At 35.4% G+C, this 22,819-nt stretch overlaps 1 protein-coding gene across 1 annotated transcript; it reads right to left on the reverse strand.

Moving 5' to 3' along the window:
- Positions 1 to 339: 339 nt before the first annotated feature.
- LOC148757838 (axin interactor, dorsalization-associated protein) lies at positions 340 to 1,615 on the reverse strand. The gene has a single exon (XM_088798978.1). It carries the CDS (start codon positions 1,510 to 1,512, stop codon positions 592 to 594), a length of 921 nt encoding a protein of 306 aa, XP_088655104.1. The 5' UTR covers positions 1,513 to 1,615; the 3' UTR covers positions 340 to 591.
- Between the last annotated feature and the right edge of the window lie 21,204 nt (positions 1,616 to 22,819).

Raw genomic sequence — 22,819 nt, forward strand, 5'->3', positions numbered from 1 at the left:
ATAGGGACTCCAGAGATCCGGATCGAAACATCTTTGGGAGGCCATTATTTTTCACAAGATTGCAAAATGTTAATAAAAACACACACACACACAAAAAGAAAACAACAAAAAAATATTCTATCATTACTTCCACATGGCATTCTTCTATAAAGAAACACAGGCCCCTCCTCTTCTTTATATGAATGCAGAGATTATTTAAAATTCAGTGTATTATAATCTATTTTTTTTTTTTTTTCACTTTCTTATTGCTGTATTAAGGTTGAAGATGAGCACATCCTACCCACAACAGAGTTGTTCCAGGAAGGAGGGCAGGAGTAGTGGTAAATCAGAAAAGAGACGATTAATTGCACAATCAATAGAAAAGTGAAAACATGTTTCAAAACCTACAGTCAGCCTGTACCCAAAGGAGTCTCACATTCAGTGATGGACTTTGAATTCTGTGCTGCAGCGTTGCAAGAGACTCACTCTGGCCTCCCGGCCCGGGTACAGCTGGCTTCCTGCCTGCTGAAGGGTGATACGCTACACAGAGCTATATGATGGTTTCTCGTGAGTGGTAACATTCACAGAAGTTCCAGGCTATTCATGTCGGGGTCATTCCTTGTGCAAAGTTTGATGTAGATGAAGATAAAGTGGTTTCTTGGTCAATAATTGCAATTTCTTTCTTTTAAAGTCAGTGGGTTTCTTGTATAGTTCTATTACAATTGGCCCGGGTTTAATTTCATCCATCTCCATGAAAGCAAAACACTTGGTACTGGTAAACCTTTTTTTAGGCTTGTAGTGTTTGAATTCAAAGAAGATAGCTGCACCTTTGGTTAATTTTTCAACATGCTTCTGCAGCTCAATGTCCACATTAAAATGAACATATGTATCTTCTTTTCTTGAAGCCACAGGAGTATCTTGCACAGGAGTTAAATCTATGCCATTCAGATCCTTTACACTAACTGTGATATAGGGATCAATGCACTGCCCAGCATCTTTCAGACCGATTTTCTCAATTCTGATCGTGAGTAATGTCATTCCTGGTTCTGACGGCAACCTTGGTAATAAAGTACCGGGAACTCTAGCAGGAAAGGAATCAGGAGACCCTGCTCCAGCACCACCTTCTTCTTCATCTTCTTCAAATTCCAAATTCTCTTCCTCTCCAGGTGCTAAAATTCTCCTTAAGGGGACAGGCTGAACGTCAAATGGGAATTCTTTATTATATGTAAGAATATTCTTTAGGATTGGTTCTAGCTTCTTCAGGTCCTCCAATTTAAATTCTTCTTGGGACTGTGTGGACTGTAAAGCTGCACTTCGTAATTCCAAGCATGTCGCAATTTTGCCTATGGTTTTCTTTTGTTCTTCTGTGAATTCAGAGTTATTGTGTTGAGCTTGGGCCTCTTTTTGTAGATGTCTTGCTAATATCTGATACTCGTCTATCGCCTCCACCAGCTGGCCCCAAGAGTCGAAGTCGGCGCCTCTCCTAAAACTGGCGCCCCAGCGCTGCAGTAGACTCCGGGTCACCTCCGACATGGCCGGTCCCCACCCCGTCCCCTCCCGCCCCTACCCCAGCGAGGCCGGGCTCTAGGGCGCCATCCTCCCCGGGCCTGGCCCCGACATTAACAGGGCCAGAAGGAACCGCTACGGTCACCACCGCCACCCGCCCAGGAGCCGCCCAAGCCCATTTGCCCTATAATCTATTTTTTAATTTCCCTTTTTGTTGCTCAAATTGACTTAAATTGATGATGCTTGTTTGAAAATATTAGATAATGTTATGGAATTATTGTAATTTTCCAGATATGATAATATAATTGTGGTTATGTGGTGATTTATGCTGAATTATTTAGGTTAGTGTCACCTTAACTGTAACTCGCTGAGAATATAGCAGAGTAATATACTGTTTATTTAAATGGAAAGTATATAGATTTTACTTTATCATTCTTTCAAATTTTATTTATTTTTTATTAAATTTATTGGGGTGACATTGGTTAAGAAAATTATCTAAGTTTCCAGGATGCAGTTCTGTAATATACCATTTGTACATTGCATTGTGTGTTCACCACCAAGGTTACATCTCCTTCTGTCACCATATATTTGATCAAATTTTATGTATGCTTGAACTTTTTCACACAAATGAAGCAATTAATACATAAAAGATACATTGCTGTAGTGTCAAACTTATCATGATATAAAGAATCATAATCTGTTTTACACACTTAATTTCTATTTAACACAGATCTTGAAAAGATTTTAAGAAAGTTAAGTAAAGCCCGTTGTCTCACTCCCCATATTGAAGGAAAAGGAGAAGTCTGGTTCTGCCACCAAGACTACTTCTGTTCTTATCTTATTTCAGAGCACACGATGTCAGAATTCTCAAAAGCACTGGATACCAATTAGTGTTAGAAATGAAACACCTGAATGTGATGTCAAGAACATAATTCTTAAAAAACAATAATAACAATAGAAGCACATGAGAACTGTACCATAACATAGAACTACAGACCCTGCCAAAAGGTCAACTTAGTTGAAGGACGTTGCTGGATAAAAGCAATGGCCGAGGCAGGGTGAAGCTTGCAAAGCAAGCACTAAGTTTACAGTCGAGTTCTGATATGCCATATGAGCATTCCTAAGCCTACAGGATAAGGCAAAAATAACTCTTGTTTGTATACTGCAGTATGGTCTACAAAGTTATGCATCAATTTGATATTCATAATTCTGACATATAGACAAAAACATGTATTGCTTTAACAAATACTTATTGAGACCTCGTACTATGTACCAGGTACTGTGTTAATTAAATTTTTCATACCTGCATGGAACACTTACTATATTCTGGCTACTAATCATTTGGTATGTATTAAGTCACACGATACTCATAATTACCACATGAGGTGCACTGTCTTCATTTTATAGAGGAAGAATCTATAATGGCAGAGGAACAGAGCGACAGGATTCAAACCCCTAAATTCTGACCTCAGAACACACACTGTCATCGGCTAGTGTCCAGGGTTCATAACCAGTGGTCTATAGATTGAGTTTCAAGTTTCTGGAGGAGAAAGCGTCCAGAGTTTCCATCAGTTTCTCAAAAGAAATCTAAAAGCTAAAAAAAGATCTGGGTCCCACTTTTTGTCAGGGTTTAGGGATTCATTGCTGATGAAGACAGATAAAAGTAGTCCCAGGTCTCCTGATTTATTATCCAGAATAACTAGCCAAGCTCTTCTGTGCCTAACAAATGACTTTTTTTCCATTACACTCCTTATGGGGCCAATCAATATAGATATGCTGCAGGAGTTCTTAACATGTTACATCCATCTGTCATTAATTGAATGTATGAGGTATCATTAGTCTCCCCTATTAATGGATATTTAGTTGTTTTCTCTCTCTTTTTTTGCTAGCTGCATATAATCATGAATTTCTACTATATTCTTTTTACTAAATATTTGCTTTATGCATATCATTTTATTATTAAAACAGCTTTTTTATATATTAGATATAAGACCCATAGTCAATAGATTTTTTTCTATTTATAGTTTATAATATATATAATTCATGAAGCGTTGTATGCTTGTTTTTTTAATTTATATTTAGTTTGTTAAAACATTGTCAGGAAGTACATTTTGTCTCATGTCTCCATTTTTGGAATTCATTAATGCTTTCTTTTGTGTGTGTGTGTGTGTGTGTGTGTGTGTGTGTGTGTGCACATGGAAGGGTCTGTGTAATAAACATATGTATATATATATGTTGTATTTATGGAGTATATATATTTTCTAAAGCATTGAGATATATATGTATAATATATATTCTTATTTTGAAATATGCATGAACATGATTCTCTACTTGCTCAGTCAGAAATTCTAATCTGCAAATTCTACTGTGATTTCTTACATTGCTGAGAGTTTTTCCTGCATATATTTGAAAGCTATGTTTATTAGGAACGATTATATCTTTATTGTGTATACAATCTTTTATTGTACTAAAATCATCTTTTATTAAATAACTAATATCTGAGGAATAACTGAAATGTGAGTTATTGTAAACAGCTTGCAGATACATATTATGATTTTTTTTGCTTAGTAAATCAGTGTATATCTTTTCATATTTATTTTTTTTCATAATTTATTTTAGTCAAAACAGTCTGGTAGATGATATAGTGGGTTTTTGCTTAAGTTGTTGTATTACCATACTGAAAATTTTTCTTTATAAGCTTATCACTTCTTTATTATTATAAGAAATAAATTTTGTCTCTTGTCTTCTTAACTCATGTTTCTTTCTACGTTCCTTTGCTTTTGCACTTTCGGGATATGGTTTGTATTTTTTTGCCTACCCTCCACCTGAGAAAAATCTAAATGCGTGTGGTGATTTTAGTTCCTTAAAAAGCTGAATGTTAAAAATTGTATGCATAGACCTATGTTTATTAATTTATCAAATTCAGTATTATTGACTCCACTCATGAAATATGGGGGAAATAGAACACTTATTCTTCGTCAACAAAATAATTATATTCTTGATCTTTCTGTTAGCAGTTTGGGGAGGTATTTTTATTTGTCTACTCCCACCTAGTTATTATTTTTATATATCGTGTAATGTCCCTTTCAGCAATGTTAGTCATAATACATTGTACATTACAACATTCTTTTGTGACTTAATTACAGATACTATATCAATTAATTTTGGATTTAAACATTTTGAAACTTTGACCACAGATCTTTTTATTCCAGGACTTTCCCATTTGGGCATTATTTGTTTCTCTATTCCTTGATGTTGATTGGATATAATGTATATATGAGTGTTTTGCAGGATGGATACCAAAATGCTATAAATATTTCCTTTGTGCATACCTGAGGATATGACTCTATTTTCTTCCATCTTGAAAGACAATCTAATTATTTTCCATCAGAATTCTAGATATTGCCAGATTAGCTCTTGACATATAATAATGATGAAAAAAACCTATGATCATTCTGTTTTGCTTTGTTTTCTTCCTTTACGTGACTTGTTTTTCCTACCTGAATATTTTTATAGGGTTCTTTCTTTATCCTTGTACTTAGTTGACTTTACTAGAATGTTTCACTGTGCTAAACAATAAAACACTATTATTTCCTTTTCTGAAATAAGGTCATTCTTTTATTCTACTGATTTTGGATTTACCTGTGTTTCAGGGAAGCTTAATTTTTTGAACATTTAAATTTTTTTTTGGGGGGGGGTTATTATTTATTTATTTATTTATTTATTTATTTATTTATTTTTTAACCTCTTGAGAAAAAATTATTATCCAGGTATTAGAACTTAATTCTCTCTATATGGGTTCAGGATTCCATCACCTCTCTTCTTATCTGGTAGGATATATACATCAAGAACATTAGCCCTATGAAAAATAAAGCACTGCTTGATAAATTTGGGAAATCACTCATCAAAGTACAAGGGATCTGATAAACTCTTGATAAACTCTCTCAATTCTTGGTCTGTTGAGGATGGTCTAAGTCGTCCTAGCCCTTTTTCCTGAATCAGAAAAGTCAAGTTGACATGAAGAAGGTCTTACTGTAAAGACAATGGAAGGTCTGCCTTAACATGCACTGTTGACACACAGAAGGCACAGAAGGAAGCAAAACAGAGCATGCTGTGCCTGAGTTCATGATGCAAAAGAGGCCTGCCTTTGGCAAAAGTAACCCAACCCATTAATAAAATAGAGCTTATTGTGTGCAACCCTCTCCCCTATCAGATCAGCCATAGGGCTTTTATTTTGGCACAGCTAAGGAAGCAGAACAAGGGCCCTGCCATTCCCTGTAGCACTGTAACTGGAAAAGGAGGAAAAAGAGGGTAAATTGTACTATTTCTAAATGTTGAAACAGAGAGGGGAGGGGAGAGAGGAGTAAACACCATCCAGAGTCATATAATAGTCATATAACTTAGTACACTGAAGGTTAGAATCTTAATTTCCCTATTTTTTCCTTTGAGTTATATATAATTTTCTGAAAATATTATCTGGGCCACTATGCCAGTTTCCTATTGGATAATTTATATTTCATGCTGGTTTTAGAGAGGTTGAAGTTTGACATTGCTTTTTTTACCTAAAATTATTTTTTAATTAACATGACTCCAATTACATGTTGTTCTCTCTTTTTGTTCATGTTGTATTATCAAGTAGTGTTGAATAATTGCATGCATAAATAAATGTGTCAACTATTATATAACTTCTTCCAATATTACTCTATAATTCTGTTTGTCATTTACATGCTTTTCTTTTTCTTCCTCCCCAATTTTTTCTGCCATTAAAAAAAAAATTGCATTGGTTTATCCTCATATTCATCTTAAGTAGGGAAAACCATCATTAATGATGTGCATGATTTTTTTTATTATTACTATTGACATTTTCCCATTTCCTTTCTTCTTTGCCCCACTCCTTCAGAGGTATCATTTCATCCTTCAGGAATTAAGGTATAGGAATTGCTGGTTTGTGTACCTTCTTAGTCACTTATTTGATTGAGGAGTGTAGACAAGTAGCTGTGGTTGCTAGTAGCTATTGCCATCAAGCAATTTCTCTTTAAGTATATTCTGAATATTCAGACTCAGAGGGCTTCTCTCACTTTTCATACTCCTTTGATTGGTAGGGAGTTGGACACCCAAATAAAAGTCTAAATCCTTATAGACATACAAATATTTCTCCTTGCTCATGTTATTTTGGTCAGAAACTACAGTGTACAGTTTCCCATCTACTCAGGGTTTTCCATATGGGGAGAAGATCACCTCAAATAAAATAGTGTGATTTGTCTAGGAAGAGTATAAATTAGAAAATCTCTACCCTCCACCTCCAATTTCATTATGACTGAATTAGTCCCACAGGATAGTTTTCTCATTCCTCCTCACTCCCCAGCCTCATCTTCCTACTAGGAGTTGTTAGTAGACCCCCTTCATCACCCCTCGTCTTATTTCTTACACCCTATAGTCTTCCCAACTGGGGATATGTCTGTGATAATCAGAGTCTCTCAGCTTGGTCCATATATACATAATTTTTGTAACTGACTGATAGTCTTCAGAGTTTACAGTACGGGGTTATGATCATTCCTAAGAACTGCAGCAGGTTTTATCTCTAATAATTTTCATTCATTTGAGTGAGTTTTAGGCAGGGAGGCTATGAAAACATGAATTTACTCTGCCATCTTTCATGGAACTCTCTGCATTACATTTTTATTTTTGTAAAGCATTAGAGAAATGTGCTCGAACGGAGTGAGTAACTTGGCTGTGACAGCCAAATGCTCTTGCTCGTGGCCCGATGCCAGAACCTGAGAGCACATCCGTGTCTTCTCTAGCTGAAGGGAATGGCATTGTGGAGAGACACCAATAAATTCTATGCTGCCACCTGCTTTGCAGTAGAGTCACTTCTACCCTCTGTTGCTAAATGTAGTTGGCCTAGAAAAGGCTTTCTTCCTTAAAGCACGTTTTGTCATTTTAAAACTCCGTTCTTCTAGTTGAAGGGACATTTGTAGCACTTTAAAGTCTTGCTCTCAATGTCCAGGCTCCCAGAAATTGCAGGTGCAAATCCAGATGGGGTTAACTCAGAAAGTAGATACGTTATCTTTCCTGCAGCTCTTTGTGTAGGATTCTTAGGAACCAAAGTCAGGTCTTTTTTGTTGACCTTTACGATCCAAGATCAATTTTCCTAATAAAAGACAGAACTTCGCACAATTTCTGAAAAGTCACTGAAAGAAAACCTTTACCAACTGAGACACCAGATTATATGTCCCGGTCGCTCTCAAAGGAATAAAGTTTATGAGCTGACATAAAAACACCAACAGCAGTGTTTGCTTCCTTCCCCAGTGCCAACAGCCTTTAGAAATGGTGAAGTCATTATTGTGATAGATCTTTTGAGTATTCAGAATATTTTTAAGACCTTCACATATCACCATACTCAGGAAACCTAATGAATGAAAAATACATATAATTACCACCTCCTAATTACAGAGGGAGTAACTTAGATTTTTTTTTTTAAAGGAATGGCTTGCTCAGGTTTTTAAAAGGAATGGCTTGCTCACCGGCTTGCTCAGCAGGTGAGTGAGTCATTCAAAATTGAAATTCTGAAATCCTAATTCTAGAGATATACCATAACTGCTATTCTATTCCATTTCTTCTATGTACATGCATTTTTGAAAAATTCAAATACATAATTGGAAGGGAAATGCTTAATTTGGGCATAACGTACTAGTGTTACGTTAACTTTATAAAATGTACATTTTTGTTAGTGGTATTAGTATCTTGTGTACCTTTCATATTCTTTAAAAACTGAAAAAAAATATACAATAAAATGTTCATATATTTTCACAAATATTACTCTAAAAAGATAAGAACGTTACCTAAATTGAATCACAGGCATGCACGAGGCTTTACCATGCAATGTATACCTACTGAGTTTATATACTTGTCATAATTAATATAGTTTAGGTATGTTGCTGTATAACACTTACAAGTGTTTGATGCAAAGATGGCTAATTATATTTCATAAATATGTCTCTCCCCTGTGAGTTTATATACTTAACAGATTAATAGGAGAGGAAGTGCATACGATTTGCATATTTTGAAGTTTCTTTTATAATAAGGCTGTCAACCAATAGGACAATTCTAAATAGATTTATCTATAGATGTTCCTGAATATACACTACACATTTCTACTTTTTTTTTTTTTTTTTTTTTTAAGATTTTATTGGGGAAGGGGAACAGGACTTTATTGGGGAACAGTATGTACTTCCAGGACATTTCCAAGTCAAGTTGTTGTCCTTTCAATCTTAGTTGTGGAAGGTACAGCTCAGCTCCAAGTCCAGTTGCTGTTGTTAGTTGCAGGGGGCGCAGCCCACCACCCCTTGTGGGAGTCCAACCGGCAACCTTGTGGCTGAGAGCCCGAGCTTCAACCAACTGAACCTTCTGGCCACCCTCTACTTTTTGTTTATTTATTTTTTTTATTTTTTGAGTTTTTTTTTTTGTTTTTTGTTAAATATATAACGTTTTTTTGTTAGTTTCAGGTGCACAAAACAACGTAATAGTTAGACATTTACCATGCATATCCTGCACACAATGACAATCCTCCTCCCCTATCCACTATCCCTCTGATATCGCATACAGCCATTGCATTTCCACTGTCTCTGTTCCTAATATGTACTCCACTTTTTGTAAAGTATATATATATATAAAATTGCAGTTGACATTCATTATTGTTCAGCTTCAGCTTCAGGTGTACAGTGCAGTGATCAGGCATCTACATCATCCCTGAGGTGATCTCCCTAATGAGACAGGTGTCCATCGGATACCCTACAAAATCTTTACAACATTATTGATTACATTCCCCAAATTGACTTTCATAACCCCGTGGCCATCTTGTGGTTACTGACTATGCTTCCTAATCCCCTCACCTTCCCCCTTATCCCTACCTCTCCTCCCATCTAGCAACCCTCAGTTTTTCCTCTTTGTCTCTGAGACTGTTTCTGATTAGTTCATTCATTTATTCTTTTCTTTAGAGGCCACATATAAGTGAGATCATATTGTATTTGTCTTTCTCTGTCTGACTTATTTCATTTAACATAATATTCTCTAGGTCCATTCATGTTGTTGCAAATGGTAAGATTTCTTTGTTCTTTATGGCTGCGTAATCCATTGTATAAATGTACGACAGTTTCTTAATCCAGTCATCTACCTATGGGCATTTCAGTTGTTTCCATGTCTTGGCTACTGTGTATAGTTCAGCAATAAACATAGGTGGCCACCCTCTACTTTTTAATAGTGAAGAATGTTTTGAAGTTAAAGCATCCCATAATTCCATCATCTTCCTTCTTTCTTTTTGTTTTTATGATTATGTAACATAGACTCTTGTTCAGCTTTGCCCTGTTACATATACAGAGGGTGCTGAGAAAATGTATACACATTTTGAGAAAGGAAAACTGTACTAAAATTGTAATACTCAATATATACCAATAAAGAAAGATGAATACAAGTCATGTTTGACTTCTGCAATTACAAGAGGTGCTCAAAGTTGTTACCATCAGCGTCCCGACACTTCTAATTATGGCAAACTACTGCTTGAGCAACGTTGACCAAAGTGTCCACTGTATACATATTTTTGTTGTGCAGTTGATTCATGTGCTGGGACTTACCCTCAGGCAATGGGACCTGTCATTGGCCAACATACTCATATGTTGCTTCTCTCCTGTCCTCTGAAAGGACCACTCTGAGTTTCATGTTTTTCAGAGACTCTCCAGTATGATTGGAGATCCAGCTGTTCTAGTTGTAACCTGATAATATCAGGTTAGTAATAACCCAAATATTACCACTGTTAAGATACTCTTTAGGTCCATTTCCATGAAGTTTTTATTTTCTAAACATGAGGATATTCAATATAATTAAAAAGAACAAACCTACTGCATTCAAAGAAAACATGACTAAAATGTAGAGACATAGTGTTCAGTAGAAGAATTAATACAGAAAGAGTACATTTGTATGAAGTTTGAGAACTAATCTTTGGTAATGCTAATAAAAAAATAGTTAACTCTAAGGATATGTTACTGATTGATAAAAAAGGGAGGGCAACTAATGTGTTGGAAATGTCCTTTTTCTTAATATAAGTAGTGGTTACATGAGTGTGGACGTACACAAAAGGTCACCAAGGTGTACACTGAAAATGTGTGCCTTTTATGTTTGCCAATTATACTTCAGTATAAAAATAAAAGCACTAAAAACAATGTAACTAAAAACACCATACAACTAGCTCTCCTCACTCCCGTTATTTTTTGTGACTTTTGTTTTGATTTTTTTGTAATTTCCTAAGGACTAATTTCCAAGATAAGTCCTGTAATTATGTTTATAATTTCTCAAGAAATTTTTTTATTTGTTTGCTTTATTTGTAACTAGAAGAAAATGTTTTCTTCTTGTTTCAGTTGCCACTGGTGATGCCTAAATACCAGTTTTTATATACCCTTGCCAAGAAATATTATTACATTGATTTCCCCTAATCTAAAGTTCATATATTCTATTTCTTTTAGTAAGTGAATTCAATGTGGGGTGCAGAATTTATGGTTATTGTCATATAGACTTTTCCAGTCATGAGGACGTTCCTAACAGGAAATACTTCTTCAAGTCGTGTTGGAAACAATGTTCAATTCACCCATATTCTAATATTTTTAAAAATATGATAAAAGTGACATCTAGATAAATGCGCCTTTTTCCTGGTAGGAGAGTGGCTAAGTGTCTTTTTGCAGCTTTCTCTTTTTGAGGAGAAAGAGTGATTGACTGACTTTGTTACAGTTCTTGGGAGATGTGCCGATTTCCCTATGCTTTGAGCATCACACAGAATATTGTTCATGGAAAGATTGGGTTTTGCCAACACAGCCAAGTGCTTGTAGACTCTGCTGAATCCTTTGTTCCAGTTTGGAGTAAGTCATTCAAACTTTGACGTTAAGCTAGTAAAAGGGAAAGCAATTTAAAAATAATTTGGTGCCAATCATAAGCAATAAAAGCCCATGTTGAAATAAAAAAAAAAAAAAAAAAAGCCCCGTATCGTCATCCTCTAACTGCATATTAATGCATACACATTATTTCTAATTCTGTGCTATGGACTTGAAAACCAAAAATCCAGGAATGATAGTTGGAAACTTTGGGAATGATGAAACCATATTTTAAATATCATTGTATCTGGGAACTAGAGGCCAGGATTTGCGGTTCTTCAGCAGAGCACAGTTGATGTTTTAAACCGTTTATTCTGATGAGATTTATGATTTTTTATGGAAGCCATTCTCCTATATTTACCACTGCCTCTGCCATGGCATATAAAGAAGGAATGTAGTAAAAAGAATCGATAAAATAAGTTATCACGTTTTAATTAGTCCTTGTTTATTTCCTGAGGGAAATGATAAAAATTTATTGACGAAGATTCAGAGTAATTAGATGCCATAAAAAAAAACATCAGAGACTACTTAGAAATGATTATTATGCATCAGTGAACCACAAAAGAAGTTAAAAAAATACATGTGTTCTACCCAAATATATAGGCTAAATATATATTTTTAAGGAATTTGAGAAAGGGTTCACTTTCCTTTTCTTTTTGTCCCTCTCTGTCTTCCTCTCTTTCCTCTTCTTTAATGATTAGAGGTTAAGAATATGATGTCAGTGTCATTTATCACTAATAAAATGGATATAAGTATGCACTGACAAAAGAAGTTAACTGATTTTGCTGTATTCCTTCTAATATATGGTATGTTTCGGTGTTCTTAAATGTGATTTAAAAAATAGGGAACAACACTGTTCTCTTCCAGAGACACTCTTTCCTCAACTCTTCCCTAGATAATTAAATTTCAAACTGTAGGTCTCACTTTAAACGTTACTTCCTGAACCCCCAGACTAGAGCTATGCTTTCATAATATCCTGTGTTGGTTAGTTCAGAATCTTTTTTCTCAGATCCACTTGCTGCCCTTCCCTTTTTCTATTGTGTATTTCAAAGGTCTCACTCATTTTGCATATTCCTTTTTCAAAAATCTTCCACTTGGGTTTTGCTGATAGGGGATCTAGGGGAAACTTGGAGAAAGAAACAGGGTATTTTTAACTCCTCTATTTCTCTGCTCTGGAAAATGTTTTCTGCCAGTGAATTTGCCTCCTGCAAGACCATAATTCTCACCGGGGGTCCCGTCTATGAGCTCTTATAATTCCTATTGCTCAATTGGTCCCTCTAACTCCAGGGTGGTAGCAGCTTCCTGCTCTGGCTAATCTTGAGTTGATTCACAATCCCATTTTTGCTTTCTCAGCCTTTCTGTTCCTTTGTGACCAATTCTCCATATTAAAGTCTCTCTCTTGAATTGGTTGGCATGGGACTTGTTTTGCTGGCAGAAATCTGACTGATATTTACAGTGGACTTTCCTTATCTATAACACCAGTCTCATTTTTAAGTAGATATTTAACTTGTTCTTCCAGGTAGACTAAATTACAGAAAAAGAGAATTGTTTTCGTCTATTTCCTTTTTTAATTACCAGTCCCTAGCATAGATTGTGGCTCATAGAAGTCAGTCAATATGTGTTCAAGGAAGGAAGGAAGGAAGGAAAGTGGGAAGGAAAGAAGGAAGAGGAAAGGAACTTCTAACTATTTTCAGTTTTACATTTCATATTAAAAAAAGAAGATTTGAGACTATGTAATCTAGGACAAAATAACCACGAAACTGAGATTAGGTTTATGTGTGGGAGTGAGAGAAGATAGTCTTTTCTGTGTTTGATAAGCCAAAGGTCGTAATTTAAGAGTCAAAGCATAAAACACAAATGTTTATCTGTGTTAATAAGTAATAGCAAAAAATATTTTTTTCTTGGAATATATAAAAATAATTAGCCAGATTTCATAATTTTATCTTTAGTTAAAGAAGAAATTTTGTACTTGGTATATCTTGGATCGCTCAGTCTGTTAAATTTCACTCTGGTGCCTTTTCTATATTGCAGAGGCTGGAGCACTTTCAGCTACATACACATGTCCCAGATGACTTTGATGTTGGGCAAGACCTGAATTGGGAACTGAGTCCAGTGGGAAAAGAGGCAACACACTTAGCACATCTTGTAAGTGCAGCGTGACTGTGAGGCAAGGTAGGTGGGGTGACATGTGACTGATTCTCAGGCCATGGTTAAGGTGGTGTAATCTGACATCAGCTCTGGGATCAGTAACTTCCTGATTGTGGCAGAGATAACAGTTCCCTACTTGAGCCTCTTCTGGGATAAGACCTGAAAGTTGAACTTGGGACCTTCAGCCACAACCCTGCCAACAAATTTTAAACTCTAGATTACCTAAATTAAATCCATTTTTACTAAAAATGGCTAGAGTATCTTCTGTTACTCAGAACTCTGAACCTTTTCTGGATAGGGCCAATTGGCATTATTATCTCTATGTCATAATAAAAGTAAATTAAAATTCATGTGTACAATTAATAGAAAGTGAAGGCATGTTTGGAAGGAAGTCTTAACATAGGGGTCAAATGTTGTTTGTTTTAGTAAAATCTCATAAACACTGGTGGAGGAGACAGTCATTGAACACAGATTCGAAATCTGAATATTCACAGGACTAGAGGTTCAGGAAGCAATGATAAGCAAAAGCAGACATAGTCCTTGTTCTTGTCATACTACTGTTTAAAGAAGAATATATATATATATGTATTTGTATATACCGGGAGTGCCAGAAAAATGTATACACATTTTAAGAAAGGAAAAACCTGTTACAGACGGTGCCAAAAATAAATGCATATACATTTTAAGAAAGGAAAAAAACATATGACCGAAGATGCCCCAAAAATGTATATACATTTTAATCCTAGAATCTTCAGTTCTTAGGATCTAAGAGATTTACACAATCAAGTATAAAATTGCAATTAATAAGGGGCATTATGAGGGAAATTTAGTTTTCTATGAGAATGTTTCATGAAATGTTTTCACTACTTGAGCGTCAGAAAATATCAGCTTCAGAAAAAGATTATTAGCCGATATGTAAAGACAATTTGGAATTAATTCGAAAACATGAGCGAAGGGTAGAGGGACTGCCATGCAAACTTAATATGTACAAAAGCCACACATCAACAAGAACATGGCATGGTTCAGGAGGTATAGTTAAACCATCATTAGAGCACAGACAACAAGGGGATCTGGATGATGCTGAGACTAGAGAGCTGAGACAAGGTAAAGTCCAGTTGATTCAGGACCACGATGGCCTTGCTAATCATTGTACCCTTATTCTAAGAGCAATGGAGAAAAATTAAGAAAGGCATCTCCTTGTTTGTGTGTTTTATACTATGAAGGGGAATAGGGTAGCAATTTTAAGAGCTGGTTCACATGGTAAATAATCAATGGAAAGAAATTACAGGGAGTACTTTTATTCTAAGCACACTAGGGACTAAATGATAAACAGGTTTGTCTTCTACTTTTTGTCTTTATGTGCTCTGCCTCTGCCTTCACCACCTGGTTCTTTTAGTTTTGCTATTGCTGTTTTGTTTTACTATACTTTCACTAGTTGGCTTTTCCTGTCACTAACTTTACTTCTATATCATTGACTGTCGAATATTCATTTTTGAACCCAGCATTTATTTCACATCTACTCTTCTACTTCTGTACACTTTTCATTGTTTTAATTTATTTCTAGTTTTTATATTATCTTATAGTTTGTCCTTAATGATATTTTAAAATTCATTTTATTCTTATTACTCTGTTAGTCCCAATAAAAAATAATGAGAATGCTTTGGTAGTCTGCCGATCAGCTGGTGGGGAAGACTTTCAGAGATAAGAGAAATAGATTTCCTGGAGTTTAATAAGAGCTTGGTTACTTTGGAACATAAATCATTATTGGGGATGAGCACAAGAATAATGTAGTGTTTTAGATGTTTTAACTAGTGACTGTGATTTTTATATCATATCCTGTGGTCTTGTTGCTATGAAATATGGATCCTAGTATTTTATTACAGCTTTGTTATACGTTCCTTGAAACATTTTAATCACATATTAGATGTGTGTTAATTTTTTTAGCCATTGATCAATAAAAGTAATATCAGTGCTATCAAAAGCAGAAAGCAATTCAGTGAGCCATGTCTGAGGCTTTCCGTAATGTTACATCAAAAAACAACGTAGTAAAAGCAAAAACAAATGCAGTCATTTCCATAGCTAGCTTAATCCAGGGTTAAAATGTAAACTTGGTATGTACTGGTAAATTTCTTTCACAAAGCAAACCAATAAGGTAGCTTTGAGAATACTCTTTTTCTTCTCTTATTTGGACAGCTGCAACATCCATTATTCTGAAGCTTATCAAAAATTTACCCATTTCAAATGAGGAGAAAGTTCTACTGTTATTTCTTGAAACAATTCAGAATAAGTGACAGTGGTAAATTGAAGGAGAAACGTGGGGAGAAATGTTAATTTTACACAGTAGATGCCAGTTTTTTAAAAAATAAAAGTGCTATAGAATTGCTCACTGTTAAAATAATAGTGATAAAAAAGGAAAGAAAACATAAAAGTTTGAGAGAAGTGGAAAGTGTAAAATAATTGATACTGTCAAAATTATAAACTTCGGAAAAATCAGCTGCTTAGGTAACCTGACAGTTGTGTGATTGCAAAACTCCAAACCTATCTTCCTTACAAAAGACTGATTTACAACTTTCCCTGAAGTTAAAAGCTTGTTTCCATAGACATATCTCTAGTTTCTTCATAGATTTAAGATTCCTGCAAGGACTTCAAACCTATTTTGTTCCTAGTTTAAGAAAAAAATACAAGTGACCTTTTAATGCAATGAGCTGGTACCATTTTGGGCTTTTAAGCAAATTAATGAACATATCAATTATAAGCACACTGTGTATCCTATTATAGGACTTTCTATAAAGTCTAGCATTCAATTTAAATTAATTTTTTAATGCTTATAATCATTTAAAACAAAGAACTTAAAATGTAGTGAAATTTGGGACATAATTTCAGTGAAACTAAAATGAGAACAAGTAAAATTTTGTAATACCTATGTCCTATTTCTGAAAAATGCAAAAAAATACTAATTTTAAGATCGATTATGTACCTGATTATGTATTACAATATTTATTTAATATTTATCTATTAATATAAATGTATTAATAATGATATTACAGTTTGTCATTATTTAAAATTTAGTTTTGATATACAGATATATTAAAAATAAAGGTAACATGAAAAATTATTCGCTCAAAACCCAGATTACAGGTTAAGACACATTTTAAATGTAATTTATCAACAATTATTTCTCATTGTTCACATAAGTGAACAGGAATTGTGACTGATTGATAAAGTTTACCAGGTGATTTTTTTTAATTGTCCAGCTCACACATTTAAATAAGTAACTCTGAAATTATTAATGTTTTTTACAATAACTTTCATCAGTTAGGTTGATAATTTAGCACCAAAGATCCAGTGCTTTTTAGGTGTATTGTATTTCGTGATGGACATATTGTCTGGTTATTTGCGATTTTTCTATGTTTTATTGATTTACAAATGGAACATAATTAGTGACTTCAGTGGGTACCACAGGGTAGGGGGAAGGGGGGGAAGCAGAAGAGGGAAAAGGGGGTCAAATATATGGTGATGGAAGGAGGTTTGACTTTGGGTGGTGAGTACACAATGCGATTTATAGATGTGTGTGTGCATGTGTATAGGTGTGTGTCTGTGTCTGTGTGTATATGTGTATATATTTGAGAGTTAGCTATTTTCATTAATATTTTTTTTGCTCTTAAACACTTTGGCATATATTTCCTAAAAATAAAACATATTATAATATATTCATAATATTTAAGGAATTTAACACTGATACAATACTCTTATATAATGAGTGTCCATATTCCATTTCTGCTTTTGTCTCAATGATATTCTTTATACCTGTGTTATTTAACTATATTTTAAATGATCTGGAATCTAATCAGCATCAGACCTTCTTTTAGTTGTCATATTTCATTGGTCTCTTTGATCTAGATTTCCCCAGGCTTTTCATATTCTAAATATTTCATAAAACTGACGATTTTTTTGTGGAGCTCTGTGCAATTTTTATTTTTATTGTTCTGCTGAATTTTCCTTGATTTTAATTCTGATTGTTTCCATATGATTGGACTCAAGGAAAACATTTTGACGTGAATGCTGCCTACGTGATGTGACGTCTCAGTTCATCATGTCGGGACCCCTACAGTAATTTGGTCCCTTGTGAGGTTAAATTTGGTCCTTTAGTTAAGGAGTTGTCCACCTCTGCCCTGACCTTCTCATTTTTTTTTTTTTTTTAAAGAATAGGCATTTCTTCAAATGCAATCTTGATTCTTGGTCAGTTACTCAAGCACCAGCATCCAACTAATTGCTCTCCCTTCTGTCCCCAAATTTTGAGACCCCGATATATTTTAAATCCAAGTCTTCCCCTGGTATAATCCCCCAAACTTGTTCAGCAAAGATAATTAATTAACATGTATTTACTGAAGAATCTGAGGAATGACGGTATTTTTTTGTTCATAGTTTCCCATCCAACCTAAAATATTTTTAAGAGTGAAAGCAAGAAATATCACTGGAGAAGATTATAATACACACACCTGTAACTGTTGGAGAATCGAATGCATTTTACCACAGACAACCGAGATGTTACAAGTGATTAAGATTTCTGTAGAACCACTAGGTGGGCTGGAAAAGTGGAGCTTAGGTGGAGCTTTCAGAAGGGATGCTCTAGGCTTCCAGGCAGGAGGGAGGAAGCAATGATTGCTGCTTCTTGGTGACTGGGAAGCTAGCCCCACTTCTGTCAGATCAGTCCCACATTGGCTCCTGTCCACGCCAGCCAAGAGGGTGCCATGTGCTTTGCCTCCCGACACCATCCATAGAGCCCCCAAGTGCTGAACGTACTAAAAAGCCCATGCAACCTTGCTTGGCAACTGAAACAGAAAGAGCAGAAACAAAAGAAGCAGCATAAACAGACATATTATGCTTTCATCATCTGAAATTTGGAAATAAAATGTACCCTCTGGCATTTCCCTGGGAGATTCATCCTGAAGCTACTCTTGGGAACACTGCCAGCATTGCACATTTGCTTGGCTGCTGCTTCTCTGTCCTGCTTTCTCAGCTCCCAACAGCTTTCTCCTGGGAGCACTGCCTTAATGAGAAACTTGACACCTCAGGAAGACCTTGTCTGAAAAATGACCTTGCCAATGAGCACTTTCACAGACTCCCACACCAAATTTACCTGCTTACATGCAGTAATGCTATTATTATTATTATTATTATTATTATTATTTTTTTTTTTTTTTATTATTATTTCCATCTGCTCCTGTGCTTATGATGATGAATTATTTATGTTCCTATCTAAAGCCAAACACTTCATTTATCTTCTAAATCCTATCTTTTCTTGCCTACTATTGACATCACGTTTGCGTTTTCCTCTATCTTCCCTCTTCTCTGTCCTCCCTTGTTATTAGGTCAGTCCCATCTCTGTACAGATAAGATGGTGCTTTTCCCAACGAAACAAAGAAAACATTTCAATTGACCCACATTACCTTCCAGCCACTGCTGGAGCTCATTTTTCTGGTGCTCCTTGTAGTAAATCTCCTCAAGAGTGTTACTTTCTCCCCACTTAATTCCTCATCCTTAAACACTGATGTGCCCCTAAGAGCCCAGAGCTTAGACCTTTTCTATTCCATCTACATCCCTTAACTAGGTGATTGCATCAGTCTCTTATATTATAATTTATAAGAGACTTTAATTATAATTTAAGCACTCCCAAATGTGACTCTTCAGCTCAGACTTCTCTCCTGGACTCCTACATGATGCTTCCACATGGATGTCTACTAGAAATTTAAAATGAACGTGCCCAAATATGAGCTCCTCATCTTGTTCAATTCACCCTCCCAAAACTTACTCTTTTTTCATTTTAGTAAACACCATTTATTTCACCAAAGACCTTGGAAGAATTCTCAGTCTCTCAGTGGATGACTTTCAGTAAGAGAACAAATTCTGTTGGGTTCACCTTCAAAATGCATCCAAAATTTGACTACTCTTCACCTCCCTCATCATCCTCATTCAAACCATTGTCTCGTATCTGAATTAATGAGAAAGCCCTCTAGCTGGTCTTATTACATCATTAATACCCTGGAACTAATTTTCAACAAGCAGCCTGATGGATCCTTTTTATGATAAATTGAAACCATGTCACTCCCTTGCTCAGAACCCACCAATGCATTTCCATCTAACTTTAGAATAAAAACTGAAATCTTGATGTTAAAGTGTAGTCTTACAAAATTCTGTTCTCATGGCTTGTTACTTTATATTCCTCAAGTCATTTGGTCTATCATCTCAAAGAAGGCTTCCCTGACCACCGTATTTAAGATTGTAACATCCTCATCAAAAACTAACATAACAGAAACATTCCAGCTGTTTCTATCCTCCTCCGTTTATAATGGTTACTTCCTGGCATCCCATGTTTTACTTGTCTTTGTAATGTAAGTTCCACAAAGGTGGGGAGCTTGTTCTACTTGGTTCACTGCTGTACCCCCAGTGTCAATAACACCCAGTGGCACGATAACTGTCTTCTTCCTCTCCTAACTAAATTTCATGATCTCAAAAAAGCATTATTCTTTATACAGCCCCATGATTCACTGTATAATGCCGTGTTGTATGCATTTTTCTCAACTATCCTGCTCTGCTTTTACTTCATTCTCTATCCAGCCTTATCTCTATAATCTGTTAATCTACTATAAACCCTCCTAAAGTTCCAAATCAGATGGACTTCCAATTCACCAAAAGGGAGATCCTAGGTAGGCCTGACCAAATCAGGTGAGTTTGTTAAAAGAAGCGTCAGGTATTTCTTGAAAGAAGAGACACAAGCATGAAAGGTCCTATCATCCTGTGATAGAATGGAGAAGAACAAAATGTTGGAATAATTACACATGTTCTGATTTTATATTATTTCACATTGATTCTTTGGGGCTTGTCAGTGCATTCTAATATATTTGCAAGTACATACAGCAAAAGTGCTTAATACAAAGCCTTTAGAAATGCAAATGATTCATCCCCTCCCACACACACTTTCTTTAAAGCAAAGGAATTCAGATAATACAGTCTGTTTTACTCATTCCATAACACCAGCAAAATCATCCAGGATTTTTGAAGCTTCTCTCTTATCTCTAGTGTGTACGTGAATAAAAACATTATGTCAGTCCCAGGATAGATGGAAAGCTATTTGTATCAAAGGTTTCAGAAATGAGTAGCTGTTGATATGAAGATATACTAATTAGTTTTCATGAGACCAGCATCAACAGTAGCAATTGAACTGTGAAAGGAGCTGGGACAAATTAGCTGATTCAATATCAAGATAGAGCAAAATGTGAAGATAAAAGTAAATTCAAAGTGGACAAGTCCTTGCAATGATTTACTTTAATTTTTCAAGCTATCGTTTCATCTTTTGTTTTACTTATTTCACCCTTTAATTGTTCTTTGAATTATCTAGTAAAAATATATATAAATTGATGAAAACATGATTATGTTCTTTTAATTTTTCTGTACAGAGGGCATTTTACACTAGTTCAAAGCAGTAAATTAGAAATTAGCTTTGGAGTACAATTATCCAGAAATAGATAAAATAATAGAATTTTGTGCTATTTTGAGGCAAGAACTAAGGGATGTTTGAGTGATTTATAACTATATGTATGTGTGTATGTATCCGTCCATCCATCTAATCTCAGAGGCAATGCTATGAGTTTAATACATTATTTTCCTGCTGAGCCCAAATAAAGACCATATTACCCCAGACCCTTTCTACCCAGGTGAATTACTATGTAAATATTTCTAGTCAATACAATGTGGTTAGTAGTGATGTAGATTACTTCCAGTTCTGTCTCTAAAACCTCCACACATTTCTCTATGCTTCTCTTTCTCTGCCCATGGGCTGACCAGTTGCAAAGCATCCAGCTCAAGAGTTTGATTACGAGTGGTGGCGGCAGGAAAAGATGAAAAAGCCCAGATCCCTGAAATTATCCACTAGAGTCATCTAGTAGAAACATCACAGCGGACTTTGTGTTGTCTAAGAAAAACTTCTGTGTGTGTGCATGTATATATGTGCATGTGTGTGCATACATGCATGCATGATGTGTATTCATGTACGTTTATACTCACACACACATATAAACACACCTTTATTTATGACAAATCACTGAGATTTGGGGGAGACATTAATTTTGGTGAGAAATACAGAAATTGTTGTTTTGAAGTAGTGTATTCCTACAACGACGAGAATACTGGTGTCAGATTCTGGACAGGTTGCAATCCATTTAACAGCAGAAAAAAAATATTGGCAAGACCATTGCCTGCAGTCATGTGGGAGGCAGATTATACGGATAATAATCTCTTGACTTTAGGTAAGAAGAAAACAGAATAGTGTACGTTGATTATTACTGGCTGCATTCAACAAGTTAATAAAGGCAATAGTTGAGCTTGAGAAAAAAAAATATTGCCAGTTTACAAGCAGATATAAAAAGGCACAGAGAGAGTACAGATATTTTGAGCGTCATAGGGTTGGAGAAATCAAAACATCTTCCAAACCCTAACTATTTATAATAGAAATGAAGTTTTCAAAGCGTTGTAAAGCAAATAGTTCTGTAACCCATCTCAGTTGAGTAAAGTGACCCAAGGAAAATACCAAATTAAGGGTGTGGTCTTCCCAATTATTATTCTGGGTAATTTCAAGGGAGCTGCTATTATTAATTTCAAAGAGAAGGAATGAGAGTAAGAAGAAAAAAGAATCAGGACTAGGAGTTTAGAAAGGTCTAAGAAAGAAATGGTGTGGTTACCACCACATGGCCGAGACTGAAAACAACTAGAGCAGAAGCCAACTCGGTATGAGTGCATTGTATAGGGAAAAACAAACAAACAAACAAACAACAACAACAACAAAAACTTTATGCCTTTAAGAAAACCTTTAATTCTTCACATTTAAAAATCCCTTGGGACTGCCGCTGTCTATGAGTAGTGGCAGGCTTTGAAAATTTCATGGCTCTGAGGTGAAGATGCCCACCAGGGCACATGCATATTATATATGACCAAGGAAATAATGGACAAAAGGGAACCTACTTAGGGCAGAGCTAGGAGTCACTGAGAGTAATGAGCCAAAGTGTTCCTGCAGTGAGCAGAATAGAAGCGTTATTAAAGGACATCCTCGGTCTCAGGATAAGGGGTATTTCTGATGTCTCCTCAGTGAGATCTCATATGTACTGTGGACTAATAACTGTAATGTGTCTTCCAATCTCAGTTTTCCAAGCAAAGTGATAACTGTAGTACTTCTGTCCCCACTCCATCATTGTGTATTGAGTGTGTGTATGAAC

This window comes from Rhinolophus sinicus, chromosome 6 (genome assembly GCF_057876585.1).
Source record: "Rhinolophus sinicus isolate RSI-liver-muscle chromosome 6, RSI-T2T, whole genome shotgun sequence".
NCBI classification, from domain to species: domain Eukaryota; kingdom Metazoa; phylum Chordata; class Mammalia; order Chiroptera; family Rhinolophidae; genus Rhinolophus; species Rhinolophus sinicus.